Source organism: Typopeltis vanoorti, chromosome 2 (assembly GCF_054136105.1).
Source record: "Typopeltis vanoorti isolate ZY-2024b chromosome 2, IOZ_Tvanoo_1.0, whole genome shotgun sequence".
Classification (NCBI taxonomy): domain Eukaryota; kingdom Metazoa; phylum Arthropoda; class Arachnida; order Uropygi; family Thelyphonidae; genus Typopeltis; species Typopeltis vanoorti.
Window position 1 is genome coordinate 40,965,734 of NC_143550.1, and position 16,612 is coordinate 40,982,345.

General features: G+C 35.4%; 1 protein-coding gene across 5 annotated transcripts in view; it reads left to right on the plus strand.

Moving 5' to 3' along the window:
• Nucleotides 1-16,612, plus strand: part of LOC150108954 (uncharacterized) — a 243,700-nt gene that overhangs the window by 196,107 nt on the left and 30,981 nt on the right. For all 5 annotated transcript variants that reach the window (XM_090404513.1, XM_090404522.1, XM_090404504.1 and 2 more), the window contains 2 exons: nucleotides 5,601-5,725; nucleotides 14,274-14,334. In XM_090404513.1, the coding sequence (XP_090260639.1) occupies nucleotides 5,601-5,725; nucleotides 14,274-14,334 (186 nt within the window). The remainder of the gene's footprint in view (nucleotides 1-5,600; nucleotides 5,726-14,273; nucleotides 14,335-16,612) is intronic.

The window sequence follows — 16,612 nt, forward strand, 5'->3', positions numbered from 1 at the left end:
TCAGGAAAGGTTATATGCTGTGAACTACAAAGCAGAAAATTATCATCAAATGAGGAGCATTCAGCACAATGGTATCAGTTACTTGATGGGAAGCATTTAAAAAATACTTAACAATATGCATATCAATGACAAGAGGAATGTATACACCATGATATTTTTGGATTTTTCTAAGGCTCTTGACAGAATACATCATGGAAGACTTGCATAAATTGGAGAATATGGGTTTGGATTATAAAATGTTACTAACACCATGTTCCAACATAAAAATGTGCACAAATTCACATGGAGAGAAGAGACAAGGAGAGAAAATTGACTCATTGACTATGTTATTGTTGATAGTGATGTTTTTTTCCTGGTACAGGACACCAGAGTGTGTACAAAGGATTTGAAATTGGAAGTGATCACTATTTAGTCTTGAGTAGGATAAAATTGAATTTCATATTGAAAAGAATAACATGTAAGAAAGTTTTAAAGTGAATAAAAGTTGAGCAGCTCTCAGATGTGAACTGTAGACTAAAATACACAAAGCTTATTGAAGAAAAAATGAAAGAGTTTGAGAACAGGAACCAAACCTTGGAGATTCAGTGGCAAACCCTGAAGAAAATACTGATTGATTTAGCAGAGGCATGTGATGAGGTCTGTAAGGATAGAAAAATCTGAACTCCATGGTGGACACAAGAAGTTAAAGAGGCAGTGAAAGAAAAGAAGAAAGCATATCAAAAGTTTCTGGCAAATCAGTCAGCTTGTGCTCTTAGAGAATACAGAGACAAATGTAAGAAAGCTAAACAGAAGACATGGGAGGACTTTGGTAAAAACATAGAAAATAAATATCAAGAAGGTGGCAAGATATTTTGGAGGTTGTTGAAGAAGCTCAGAAATGGAGGAAAGAGTGCTGTAAAAGGAATTAGAGATGATAAAGGTGACATGAAATGAGGAGAAAAAGATATCCTTGAAGTATAGAGTAATTACTTCAAAAAATTGCTAAAGGAAATAAGCAGTGATGACAGCACAGTGGTAAAAAAACACTGACCAGGCATGCAGTCAGGGAATACATATCCAAACTTGAAGTAGAAAATGCTATCAAATGCCTGAAATGTGGAAAGGAGTAGATGATATTCGACCAGGAATGTTTTTATAGAGATATAAAAGTCTTACAGTGGCTGTACTGCATAGTTCAGAAGGCCTGGACAGAGGGACGAATTCCATATGATTGGAGTAGAGCTCTCATAGTACTCATATACAAAACAGGAAATAAAACGGAATATGAGAATTGCAGAGGTATTTCCCTACTGAGTGTTCCTGGTAATATTTATACAAGTATACTTGAGAAACGATTGAGAAGGATTGTGGAGGAGATATCTTGGTGAAGAATAAGCTGGATTCAGACCAAATAGAGATTATCAGGATCAGATTTTCACTTTATGACAGATAGTTGAGAAATCATGGGAATATAACAAAGATCTGTATTTAAGTTTTGCAGATCTGGAAAAAGTGCCAAGAGAGAAGCTATTCAAAACACTACAGTTATATGGTCAATGGGACATTATATCGAGCAGTACTTAATCTTTATTTGAGTTGTAAGTCAGCAGTTAGAATTGAAGGAAGTACAGGAAGATGGTTTAATATTAAATCTGGTGTCAGACAAGGATGTCCATTACCCCTCTGTTATTTATTATCTATATGGATCACATTATGAAGGAAAGTGGTATTAAACCTGATATCAAAATTGCAGATGTTAATCTCAGCTCTTTGCTTTATGCGGATGATGTTATACTTCTAAATAAATCTGCTACAAGTCTGCAAGATTCCCTGACTAAATTGAATAACTGTTGTAGTAGATATGGTGTGAAGGTCAGCATTAAAAAGACAAAGACAATGAAAATAGGCAGAAACATTGAAAATATCAACTTCATTGTGAATGGAGAACCTGTGGAACAAGTAAAACATTTCAGCAACATAGGCACGATTTTTAGTGAAGATGATAAATTAAATATGGAAATAGACAACAGAATCAACAAAGATGGTATGGTAGGAAGTCAAATGAATAAATTTATGTGGAATAAGAGAGAAATTAGTTGGAATAAGAGAGAAATTAGTCAGAACACTAAATTAGCTTTATACAAGACAGTATTCAAACCAGTTTTTACTTATGGATTTGAGAACTGGGTCAGAAGTAAGACACTTGACCAAAGACTAGAGACTGCAGATGTGAGAGTCCTGTGAAAGATTAGGGGCATGAATAGATGGCATCAATGACAATATCATATTTAAAATGAGGATAATATGAAAGAACTGCCACTGTTAGCATCCAGGAATGTGTTAGCAGAGCTAATCTCAGGTGGTATGGTCACTTAAACAGAATGGGAGAGGAAAGATTTGATAATGTTACTTGATAGGTAACAGACTGATTTGGAGGAATATTGTAGATAGGAAGTTAGTAATGATGTAAATTTTTCATCTAGTACTATCATATCCTGTACACCCATTGAGGGTATATATATCAGGAATTTGATGATGATGGTGAATGTTAGCGTGGATAAGAGGATGGCTGACTGACAGTTATCAAAAAGTGGTACACGGTGGATTTAAATCTGCAAGATCGAAGGCAACCAGTGAGATACCACAAGGATCAGTTTGTCCACTGTTATTCAATCTGTATATTAATGACATTGGGAAAGATTTGACAGGTGACATACAGCTATTTGCTAATGATGCAAAGATAGATTAATTAAGAATGCTGCTGATGTGCAGTACTTTCAGAATAATTTGAATAGGTTGAAATTGTAAGAATGGGAAGTGGATGTGCATTCAGTATCAGTAAATGTAAAGCACTTTGGCATAATTAGATATCCAATGTTGTATTATATTAGTGGGATTATGCTAGAAGAAACTGATCAGGCTAGGAATCTCGAAGTGTTAGTAGATAGGAAGTTGAAGTTCAACTTCAAGAATGATTTGCAATGGTTATCAGTTCAATGTTAGTAAATGTAAAAGTAATGCACATCAGTCATATTATGTGAGTGAGATTATGTTGGACGATACTCATCAGGCTAAGAGTCTTGAAGTTTTAGTAGATATGAGGTTGAAGTTCAAGGGCCATATAGCAAATATTACAAATACAACTCAGAGGATAATTGCAATGCTCAAATGAACTTTGACATGTAAAGATAAAGATGTTATGTTGTCTCTTGATAAGATCTCAGATCGACTAATATATGCAGGTCTGGCCTCCTCATTTCCGTTGTGATTCTGATACAGTGGAGAGAGTGCAAAGGAGAGTGTTAAAAATGATATCAGGTTTGTGGAATACTGATTATGAAGACAGATTGAGAATTTGTACACTGCAGACACTTGTACAGGAGAAAGAGAGATGATATGATTGAGACTTACAAACTTGTGAAAGGGTCGTACAGGATTTCAGTTCATGGAATTTTTCATTTTATGGAGAGTGGGGAAAGGATAAGAGGACATCCTTGGAAACTGAGAATGAATGAGTTGTTTATTATTTTAACGGTATAATAGAACACAGAAACTAAGTAAATAATTAATTTATTAACTTGATGCTGATATTTCGCTGGTATTATAACCAGCATCTTCAGAGCACAAAAATACTGTTTGTCACAATATGCGAGACTAAAACAACATGGTGTACTTAAACAAAATTGTAGCAGCAACACAAAGACTAGAGTCCTGATTTTGGCGCCCTCTATCTGAAAAAAAAAAAAAAAGCTATCATATATTACTAGAGTCCTAGAAAAGTGCTAGTTTTTTCTTAATATGACTGTCTCCCAGATCTTCGGCAAGTTAATACAGCCATATTTGTTGAGATTTGGAGTGTGTTTTAGGGCTTCTGTTGCCTCTAAGAACAATCTCTCTGATTTATACGGGTTTCTGCGTAGTACTTTTGTGTTTTTCCAGTTGATCCTGTGTGCAGGGGTATCCAGAGCATGGTCTGCTAGGCCCGACTTCCCATAATGATAATTCCGGACGTATCGTTTATGTTCGCTGATGCGGATATTCACAGTTCTTCCTGTTTGACCGTAGTAGGCTTGATTGCATGAGCAGGTCAAACAGGAAGAACTGTGAATATCCGCATCAGCGAACATAAACGATACGTCCGGAATTATCATTATGGGAAGTTGGGCCTAGCAGACCATGCTCTGGATACCTCTGCACACAGGATCAACTGGAAAAACACAAAAGTACTACACAGAAACCCGTATAAATCAGAGAGATTGTTCTTAGAGGCGACAGAAGCCCTAAAACACACTCCAAATCTCAACAAATATGGCTGTATTAACTTGCCGAAGATCTGGGAGACAGTCATATTAAGAAAAAACTAGCACTTTTTGAGGACTCTAGTAATATATGATAGCTTTTTTTTTTTTTTTCAGATAGAGGGTGCCAAAATCAGGACTCTAGTCTTTGTGTTGCTGCTACAATTTTGTTTAAGTACACCATGTTGTTTTAGTCTCGCATATTGTGACAAACAGTGTTTTTGTGCTCTGAAGATGCTGTTATAATACCAGCGAAATATCAGCATCAAGTTAATAAATTAATTATTTACTTAGTTTCTGTGTTCTATTATACCGTTAAAATAATAAACAACATGTTCGACGAACACATAAGTCTGTCCAAACGTTTGAGAATGAATGAATTATAAATTTTTCTCTTATAGAATGGTGCCTAATTGGAATGGATTGCCATGGGATGTTGTGCGTGCAAGCAGTGTGAATGAATTCAAGAACAAGTATGATAACTGATGCAGTACATGGCCTCCCTCGATGAGTACCTGAATCCCTGGAGGTCTCTCATAATAATAATAATATTCAGTTTTTGATTGACACACTTTTGTTCTATTATAATATGTGAATTTTTATTTATCTAAATTTGCCAGTTTTGTTGGTATATATTATTGAGAAATATCAAGGGTCTCATCAGAGAAGGCAGCAACCTAGTCAAAAAATGCATTGTCATCATTTATTCATAATAATATTTTCATTGTTAACGTGTTTGATTAGATTTATCCCTGCCTTATAATTACTGAATGAGTCATGTCAACACTGAGCAGTATTGATGTGTATGGTAGATTCTAGAATTTTTGCAGTTTTCAGATTGGCTTTATGGATTTATTGGAGCTGTGTTGTAAATTTTTTTTCTCGTTTTGCTTCAAATCAAGCTGCATCTTGAAACAACCTAGGTACTACTTTTCCTTTTTGTGCACTAGCAGGCTCCAACAGCTGTTTACGCTGAATCACTGTGGTTTTGTCATTCATGTAGATCCTCTTCCTTTTTGAATTTCCTTTGCCCAGCAACTGAAAAGTTTGAATTTATTAAAATAAAAACAACACTGCACTTTTCTGCTTCACTGTGAATGATGCCATTTTAACATTCAGTAATATGTGTGAAATACCTTAAGTAGAACCACCACTTTCTTATTTGGTCCTTGACCACTAAAATTTGGAGGTCCTGCAGTGTGAGCCATCAATGATTCTATCGATGTTAACTTTACAAAATATGTCATTATTATTGGTAGTCATTCTATCAGTTACCTGGCTATTGTAATTTATATCAGTGATTTGCTTTTATTTCCATTTCAGTGATTGAGAGAGTTCAAGAAAATGAAGCAGTCAAACTGATAAGACTGAAAGATGGTTTGCTGAAACTTTCCGATGCCTATATTGAGCTAGCTAATAAATGTGCAATTATCTTTGAAGCTCAAAGAGTAAGTTTTTTTGTTAAGCTTATTGCAAATTGGAGATATAATATCATTAATTACTTATTACCAAATGAGTACTTCCTTTTGCAATTTGTAGCTGGATGATTAGTTTCCTCTCTGGTTCTTCACATCATGTAAGGGTAAATGACTTTCTTTACTAAAACTAAACTTCAGGATTCTCTTCTTTCACTGAATAACTCAGATTTGTAGCTTTGCTGATAAGAGTGCTCTATGCTTCTTCCTGTTTGTCTAGTATGGCAAGAAATCCTTTTATAGAACTTTTCAACCAAGCTTAGTTAACCAGTCTTGTAATGGTGATCACAGGGATTTTCCACCACCCCTCCAAAAACAAAAAACAGCTGGAGAACACATAATTAACAGGAATTATGTACTACTGTTAGTCTTAGTTGCTTTGGCCATAATTCCTTAATGAGAATCTTCCATTCCATTAATATCTAGAATATTGCTAGGAGATCCCTCCATAACCTGTTATCAGTGCTCTTGAAAAAAAAAAAAGATGCTGAAACCTTATTCTCTCTTCTTGGAATAATGGTAACTGTTAGTTTCTCTTAACATAAACGTATTACATCTAGCTGCATCGCCATTGAAAAGCTGAGGATTCCTCTTAACTTCAGACACTGAAGGCAAAATATCTTATTCAAGGAGATATTTCTCTTGCATTTGGAGAAGCTCCTCCGAAACAACTGTAAAATACCTTTCAACAGACAGAGAGCATTCATACTGATTAGCCACTTTACTCTTATTGAATTCACTCTCCAACTGTCATTCATTTATTCCATACTACTGTCAGTCCTAACTATCTTATCTGCAGATATTTCAATGGAAACATTATTTATCTGAGCTTTCACGTCTGTTGTACTTGTCAGAAGTTTTGATTACATGAACAGCAACTAATTACCATTAATTTTTCACTCTGTCTTTATATTTACTGTATTAATTTTCACTTCCTTCATCTATGATGTTATTCTCCTTTGGACTAATTCTGTAGTACACCCAGAAGAAAGATCTCATCAACAGTGAGGAACATTTATAACTAAGTGTTAGCTATAACTTTGTAACTAAGTGTTAATTGCCAGTCACTATCATTGGCTGGACAACCCTGTATGGGCCCTGGCATTTTTCAGAAACTTCTGCAATCTTCCTTATTCATTGCTAAGTTCCTCCAGTTCCAATAAAATCTTAATAATTTTTTGTTAGCCAATTTTGGCCGTTTTATCTTCAGTTCTTCTTTTAAACAATCCAACAATGATGCATAATAGACTCCTGTTATTGTCTTACCCTTTTCCAAATAGTCTATCATGATAATTCTTTGGGAATCCCAAAAAACAGTAATGTCTTTTTGCATGCATTTTTGATTGACAGCCAACAATCGCGGCACCCATCGTGCACACAGTTTTTTCATGCAGGATATTATACACCCGTTCAGTTGAAATACCTACAATCTCAGCAATCTCACGTACTCTCACTCGGCAGTCTTCCATAATGATACCATGGTTCTGGACACGCTTCGTCTTCGATGGACTTACGACCATATTTAAACTAATTTATCCAAAAATAATCGTCTTTAATGCTGGTGCAGAGTCCCCCATGAACAGCATCTAGCTCGGCTTTGATCTGTGTGGCCATCCACTTCTTCAAATAAAAGTGTTTTATCACTGCACGGAACTCATTTTTCTCCATTTTTATAAAAAATGTGAACACGGTCATTTTAAATATTTGCCAAACAAGAACTACGCGTCGCATGGCTAAAATTTTGCCAGGGGTCATGAAAAAGATGATACATGCCGACACTGGTATTAATGAATGAATGAATTGTGTCACCGTCTATTGGAAACTACCAAACTTTTCAAACAACCATCATATCTTAACAACTTTCTCTGTTATAATCCATCTGTATAATATGTTCTGCCGATCTTAATCTATTGATTTTAATTTACTTTATAATGTCTGGCTCATTAAATAATCTATACAATTCATAATAGTATATTTTTCTCCACATTGCATTCTCTTGTACTGCTCCAAAAATATGTCTAAGAACCTTTCTTTTAAATAGACCTAACATTCTTTTATGTGCCATTGATAATACCCAGTTTTCAGAGGAATAAATTACATAAGTGACTGGTCTTATATACGTCTTATAAGCACTTTATAATTCTTTTTGTTTTCTTGACATCAAATGTGACTTGTTTCCTAAGTCCACAGAGGCATCTGTTTGAGGAAAGAATACATTTCTGAATTTTATTACTGATGTCATTTTTATAATTAACTTCTGATCGCAGGTATGTAAAGGTATGTATTGTTTCAAATTTATAAGAACCAATTTCAGTTTGAGAAGGATCATCATCACAAGTATTTCTTGTTGCTGACATATATTTTGTTTTTTTCATGGTTAATCTGCAGATGCATCTTCTTTGCTGCCTTTTCTATACTGATAAAAGTTTCTTTTATCAGTTTAGAAAATTGCTTTTTGTGTCCTTCCTATAATATTGATATCATCTGCATATGTCAGAACATATAGAAGATAGTTCCTCTTGTATATCTCTGAAAACCTTTTCAAGCACTATATTAAACAATAAGCAAACTAAGGCATCCCCTTGTGAAACCCATCCCCATATATAAAATGGTATTTTATATATGCTGTATTTACTCAATTTTAATTCGCACTTTTTTTCCCAAAATTAAAACTAAAAAAATCGTGATGTGAGATATATGCGAGAATTTTTGGAAATTATAGTTTGCAGGAAAAAACTGAAAATGGGTATGACTTACCAAGAATCTCCTATTTGCTATTGCTACTTCCAGCCTCAAGAGCGGTTTCCTTGTGTGCATTGTCAAAGTCATCTACCCAAATAGCATCATCTTTCCCATTATTTCAAGCAAAAATTACCAGTAATTTACAAGACTTGAGATATGTAATGAACAATCCTTCACGAATAACTAATGAGAAGTGAAAGCAGACTGCAAAATTCAATGGTAGGCTGGTAGAGATAGAGCAGCTATGAAGATGTGCATATGATTGGTACGGTATTAACAAAAAATCGCACGACCCAACGACAGAGGCAAGCCGACAATTGTTAAGATGAAATGCTAATTCTCTTCAACCGAATTCCATAATATCTGAAACTGCCATAACAACATTCACTATATATTTCTTGGTTATAACACATTCACGATTTTGCCCATTTATTGTTCCAGCAGAACTTCTCATTACTATTTGTGTATCACTTCCATGTCGCACGAGTGGGCAGGCTTAACTCACACAAAAGTTTCAACCCTTCAGTTGAATTTTATTGCTGCTTGTTTGCATGCTGCTTCCGCATCAAGCTGGCAGGCGGACTCACACACACACATTATATGGCATGTTTCAATTCGTGGTAGAATTTTATTTGAAGTTAGCCTTTGTGATTTTGTCTTTATGACATTGAAAATTTAAAATGCAATCAAACAAACACTTATTTCATGTAAGTGAAAAATTGGACAATAGTTTTTAGTTAGATACTGTGGTTTTGCCTGAGTCTGTACCGCATATATTTTAACCTGGCATTAGTAAGGTTGGAAAATGTAACAAAAGTGGTAAGGCGGGGTCCCACACTAAACTTGCTTGCAGGCAACAGCCTGCCGTCGAGTAGTGGGTTATGGGAGAGCAAGCTGTACTGAGGCATGACTCACTGCCATGCATTGTTAAAAAGTTATAGTCAATCTTTGGTATATTTAGTAAAATCTTTGAGGTCTGTGACACCCCACCTTACTAACGCTGGGTTAACTAGATCTTATGTTCTCATACTCTATAGTCTAACAAATTTATTTGTTTTTCAATTGTGCCAGTTAGACTATGTATTGAGTGTGAGATTATAAGATTTTTAAACTTAAGATAAAGTATTTTCCCTGCTTATGTTAATCTTTACCTTTAAGCAGTCGTCGTTGATTATTGATCACTTAAACTTAGTCATATGTAGGTTCGAATTGTTCGGTATAGTGCATTGACAGGATCAGTCCAATGTTTTGTTTACAAACCATTTAATTAAATCAAAAGGGCAGTATTTATACAGTCTGATTCATATTAACATATAATTGCACTACAATTGTTTGTTATTTTCATTTCTTCCTAATTCAAACTTCAGTTCTCATTTTTTTACTTTAAAGCTAAATCACAATCTAGAATATCCTACTAGTCATATATACTCAAACTGAAAAATAAGGCATACCTTGAGTAAGCCTATTTCAATAACTTACACAATCTTATTGTACCTGTAAACCAATGGTTCTTAACCGGTGTTCTGCAGAAGGTGAATAGGTGTTCCGCGAGAAATTCTGGAATTTGTAATTTTTAAATTAATTTCAGCACAAATTAATTTAATGATGGTTTAATTGATGTTTAATCAATTATTAATTAATAATTATCAATTATTGGTTAATAATAAAAAATCAGCTAAATTACCAATTATTTATTAATTTATACATTACAAAATAACCAAGGTGTTCCGTGAAAATTTCAGGATTTGTGAAGTGTTCCATAGTCGAAAAAAAAAGTTTGAGAAACACTGCCGTAAACAGACAGTTGATGTACATCTTGCTTGAAATTATCACATATCTAAGTGCTTACAATTCTCGTTCAGCACTTTTTATACATGAATCTTTTGTTCACACGAAAGTGCTCCTTTTCACTTTCTTTCTGCTGGCTTGTTCTAGATTTCCTGCCAATTTTCTTCTTTGTCCAAGTCTTAAATTATTCTATGCCCTCTAGGATCCTTAACATGGTGGCACAGCTCTTTCCTAACAAGTTGTTCCGACGATTAATATAATACTTTCATTGGCGGTGGATCCAGGTAGGAGATGATTAAGAACCATAAGACCTACGATGCTTCTTTTTTGGTTACCAACATCGCACCTCATGTTGCAGCGGACCCAGGCAAGAAAAGATTGAGAAACCCTAAGACAAGATCCTTCTCGATGATTCAGCTTATAAAGGCCCGGACTTCCATTGTACGCATGTGTGTGTCTCTTGAAACTTACATGTATGGTATATTGACATCCGAACATGATGACATTGTACTTTGCGAATCTTTTGAAATTGCCATTTATGGACATGGGTTAACAGCATTACATCATGACATCATTTGCCACATTATTTTAACAAAGGCTCATGGTTAAGTTATTACAAATACAAAATTTGACATTTCTTAAGTGCAATCTCCTTATAAAAACTTGTAAAAACAAACATGATAAGTTACTTATCATGAGAGATTTTATAACCAAATACATAGTTGGATGCTGCTAAACTCTTCTGAAGACTTTGAACTGTATAGACAGATAAACCTTACAGATACAAGCAGGACTGTCACTGTGTGCAACTTTAACTATTGGGATATGGACTGGGTAGAGAAAAAGCAAGTGAGACAAGGGTGAGAGAATTTATAGTTACAGAGCAATTCATGGAACAAGAATATTAGATCTAGTAATTCCATCTGCATGTAAATCAGGTAGCTACTTCCTGAAGAAACTAGTTATGCAATTTTAACTTCATTTATGCTAAAATTGCCTTCATTCCTAATGCATCTGTTTGTGAATTATGCATGATAATCAGTTACCAAGATGACATTTATGTAAGGAACTCTTGACACCTGGCAGTTCAGATAATCAGCTTGAGTGGATTCATCAAGCACATTTCCTTACATCATTGTAGCCACTGGCGCACCCAGGGAGGGGACCAAGGGGCCCTGGCCCCCCCTAAAAGAAAAAGGAAAAAAACACTAGAAAAATTTCCAAAAATATTTTCCTAATTAAAATTATTATTATTTTTTAAAATTTATGTTGTGTCTTCTATTTCTATGCTACTTATAAATTAGTGATCACATAAGGTGGGAATATCCTACAGCACTCAGGAATTCTGGCCACAGAGAACGTAAAGCGAATGACGTAGTGCTTGGGCTCTACTTCGTTTGCCTGAGCCGGACTAGAGGAGATCACAGGTATCATGCATTGCCAATCACTGGAGATAATCAGAGATAGCTGGCCCAAGGCTATCACTAATTAAGTGGCATGCAGTGTAGAGAGACAGCTCAACAAGTGCCGCCATTTCGTGGTCCCTAACCCTAACACTCGTATTTAATGTCTGAAATGATGTGGGTTCTGCGGTCGATTTTCTTGAGTTACGGGATGAAAAATCCGAGTTTCTGGGAGAAAAAACCCGCTTGCCTGCGCCAGAGATTGACTAATGCTTAGTGTGTATTCTCAAATTAACGCTTAGCGTGTATTCTCAAATCGTCTACTCAAGTCTCTCCCCCCCCCCCCCCCCTCCAAGATTAAATCCTGAGTGCGCCACTGATTGTAGCAGTCATTTTTCTTGTCTGACAGAACTGGTTTTGTCATTTTGATCTCATCTTTATCATTTCCCTAATTTCCCTGGCTACTTCTATTTACTCTTCACTGAAAAACAATTTCTTCAAGCAAGTGATTATTTTTATCTTTATATGAGGGACGTCCAGAAAGTAAGTTCCGTTTTTAAATATTTTCCCTGCGGCTCTGCGGTTGCAATGGTGCACATGCATGCTAAGTTTGTTGATTCCTTAGCAAGCCGTTGATGCCATTTTCAGACATTCTCACAGTGCATGCGCTTCTTGTGTGTGTTTATAATATCTAAGAAAATCAAATCGCCTGCCGCGTGTGAAATTAGGTTAGTTATAGCTATCCATTTCTTGAATGCGAGGAACGTTCAAGCAGCTGAAATTCATTGGCAAATTATTGAAGTTTATGGAGAACACGGAATGAGTGATTCAATGGTACGAAGATGAGTAAGACTTTTTAATGAAGGAAGGACAGGTGTGCATGATGACGAACAGTGCAGGCGACCATCTTTAGTGACTGACAATTTGGTGCATTCAATTGAAGAAAATATTCGACAGAATAGGGGATTCACTATGATGTCACTCTCGCTGTAATTTCCAGAAGTTTCACGTTCATGTCTCCATGAAATTGTGTGCATGCTGGGTGCTGAAGTTGCTTACAGAACAACACAAAGTGAATCAGCTGGGCATTGCATTGGAATTCTTGACACGCTACCATGAGGATGGCGATGCTTTCCTGAACAGACTTGTCACCGGGGATGACACTTGGGTGTCTCACACAACCCCTGAATCCAAATAACAGTCCATGGAGTGGAGGCACACCTCATCACCAGTCAAGACGAAATTGAAGACAATGGTTTCCACTTGGAAAATCATGTGCACTGTATTTTGGGACAGACAAGGAATTTTGCTGGTAGACTTCTTGGGTCAAGGCTCCACAATCAACGTGAGTATGTACTGCCAAATCCTTAAGAAACTGCATCATGCGATCAGAATAAACAATATGGCTTGCATACTGGTGGCATTTCTTTTGATTCGTAATAACGCATGCCCACACAACACACAGTAGGCGTAACACAACAAATTCTTGCCACCTTTTGGTGGGATCAGTTCCATTCCCCCCCCCCCCCCCCCATATAGTCCTGACCTCATGCCAAGCGACTTTCACCTGTTCAAACATCTGAAATCTTTCCTTGGTGGTCGGCGACAATGAGGTTAAAGAAACAATCAACACATGGTTTGCATCACAGGTGGCAACCTTCTACGATGAAGGTATACCAACTCTTGGTGCCCAGTTATGATAATTGCCTGAACAATTTTGTAGAAAAGTAGTGAAAGATGTCTATTGTAATTTCCAGTAAAGTTTTTTTTTTTGTAAGTATATTTTTGTTTCTCTGACAGCCTATCGGAACTTACTTTCTGGACGCCCCTCGTATATTGTTTGTATTCAGATTTTGTTGTTTAACTTCTTCTGAGTAAAGTAAACTGATCATGTTTGATACCAAAACATTTAATTCTGTAAATTCTAATATAAAGCTATATTATTCCTGAGACATGGCAGAATTCAGTTTTTAATATCACAATGTCTGTTTGAGTTATTAGCACTTCAACATCCAAAACTTGAATATACATATTCTACTAGGTTTAGTAAGAAATCGTGAGCAATTTACTGTTAATATCACATTCTAAAGTTTTTGTTATTCTGCTGATTACTTCAGATCCTTTAATAAGATATTTTTTATTTATAAATTTAAAAAAAATGCCAACTATTCTCTACTTTTTAATTACAAACTATTTTCATGTTTAGTCTGTGACCATATATAGCTATATAAGTGGGTGGATTGAAGTCTTTTGTTTTACTCATTTAACATTTCCAGAATTATGCTATAAAAAAATATTTTAAATATTTAAACTGCTTGCTCTTTACATTCATTAAAATGAGATAATAATATTTGGATACAAAGTATAATTAATTTAATATATTTCATCCATACGGCCATTAATAAGCCTGGAATGAAGCTGGTGTTAATGCCAGTGATGCTGGAATGAAACTAGTAAGAAATACACATGATTCCTGTTTTTCTGCTTATGATAAGTTATTATTTTAAGCAGAATAGTAGTAGTTGAATTCAATAAGATGAAATCAGTAGTTCATAGAATTCATTTAATTTTTTTTTTTATTGTTATAGGAAATATCACATCAACTCCCAGATATTCATGGCCGGGAGCTACATGAAATAAAATATACAGGTAAGTAGTATATATCTGAATAATGTTTGTGTGTGTGTGTGTGTGTGTGTGTGTGTGTGTGTGTGTGTGTGTGTGTACACACACACACACATATTAATCGTCCACAGGAGAAATTGCAGAATGCAGTATGTTAGCATCATCTGTAGCCTTAGAAGTTCAGGACAAAGAAGAAACAGCTATAAATTGTAGTTCTTTGGTTACTGGAAGTGAGGAAGGCTGTTCCAGAGAATGGGGGGGGGGAAGAAAGATGGTTCATTAGGTGGTCCAATTTAGATGCTGATTGGATGTGGTGGAACACACTCAGTTTGCAGAAATCATGTTTATCATATATAAATGCAGTAGACATGCACCTCTATGAACTTATGAAAAATAATGGCTGAAATCCATAAGCAGCAACAGGTTTTAGCTGTTTAACCATGCTACTGGCCAAGACGTCTATAGACGTCAAGGTTATCATGGATGTGAAGTGCATATTAAAATTGTAATACCATTAATATTACATTGAGATAGATGATAGATACGAAGCGTATAAGGATGCTTATTTGATCCATGATGGCCGGTAAGGTGGTTAATGGTAATGGATTTTGAGTTATATTTAGCATGATATTGCAAACAGCGATTCTAATATCCTCTCGTTTTTAATATGATATTGCCATTGATGCCATCTGTTCATGCCCCTAATCTTCTTAGGGCTCTCATATCAGTGGTCTCTAGTCTTCGATCAAATGTGTTACTTCTGACCCAACTCTCAGATCCATAAGTTAAAATTGGTTTGAACACTGTCTTGTATACAGCTAATTTAGTGTTTTGACTAATTTCTCTCTTATTCCATATAAATTTATTCAGTTGACTTCTTACTACCAGCTTTAGTTGATTCTGTTGTCTATTTCCATATTTAATTTACCATCTTCGCTAAAAATCGTACATAAGTAGCTGAAATGTTTTACTTGTTCCACAGGTTCTCCATTCACAATGCAGTTGACATTTTCAATGATTCTACCTATTTTTATTGTCTTTGTCTTGTTATTGCAGACCTTCATACTATATCTATTACAACAGTTATTCAATTTAGTCAGGGAATCTTGCAGACTTGTAGCGGATTTTTTAGAAGTATAACATCATCAGCATAAATTTTCTCTGATGATTGGCCATCTTTATTTAAAACGAAAGAAAACAAATCTAAAGCTTTGTTTCAAATAGCAACACCATCCACAACTGAGCCTTTTTCATTTACTTGATTGTCAATCCAAGCTATTAATATTTTTTCCATCTTTTGCAATTGCAGAATTCTTCTTGAAACTTGAGCAACCTTTGCCGAAGTATCGCCTGAAGCTTTGACACTAGACCGAATCTTTTCTTCATTCTCCCATATTGTTCTTATGCTTGATTGATTTATAGCTAGTTCTCTTGCAAGCGATGAAACACGTGTACCATTTTTCAGCTTATCTAAAATTTCAATTTTCTGAGATAATGTCAAAACTTTGTATCTTTTTTGCTGCTTTATCATCTTTATTCTTCCTCTTAGATGTCATATTGAATTTTTGAAATTAAAAGAACTACAAATGCAAAAGGAGAAGAGGATAAACACTGATATATACGTGATTACAGCTCTGGTAACGTGAGTGAAATGAACGCAACTTGGCCTGGGTCACTCAGCTAGTGGGCAGCGCCAAGCAGGGTTGCCGGCGCTCTGCAGCATACCGCGTATGAATGAAATTCTAACGTTGGACAAATTAAATGGAAACAATTAAGATAATGCGTATGTGCAAAATCGCGTTCTGCAAATCCGTGCTCAGCATGGATGTATATATGTTTTACTGGATGTATATATGATTTACTGGATGTATATATGTTAAAGATATCAAGCAATTTTATAAGCTAGGTTTTTAATTCTTTTTCCCAAGTAAGTCAAGTTTGCAGCTTGCGTATGAATGAAATTCTAGCGTTGGACAAATTAAATGGAAACAATTAAGATAATGCATATGTGCAAAATCACATTCTGCAAATCCGTGCTCGGCAAGGGTTTACTGTATGCATATATATATATATGTTAAAGATACCAAGCAGTTTTATAAGCTAGGTTTTTAATTCTTTTTCCCAAGTAAATCAAGTTTGTGGCTGCACGTTGTGCAAGTTTGTTGAGTCAGTGGTGAATGTCAGGGCAAAATCTGGTCTTTTTTTGAGGACTTTTCTCTTAATGTTACTGAAGTTAAGGAGAGATGAACGCAAATCTTATTTGCAAGAAAGATAGAACACAATGGTACCTTGGTTTGCGAGC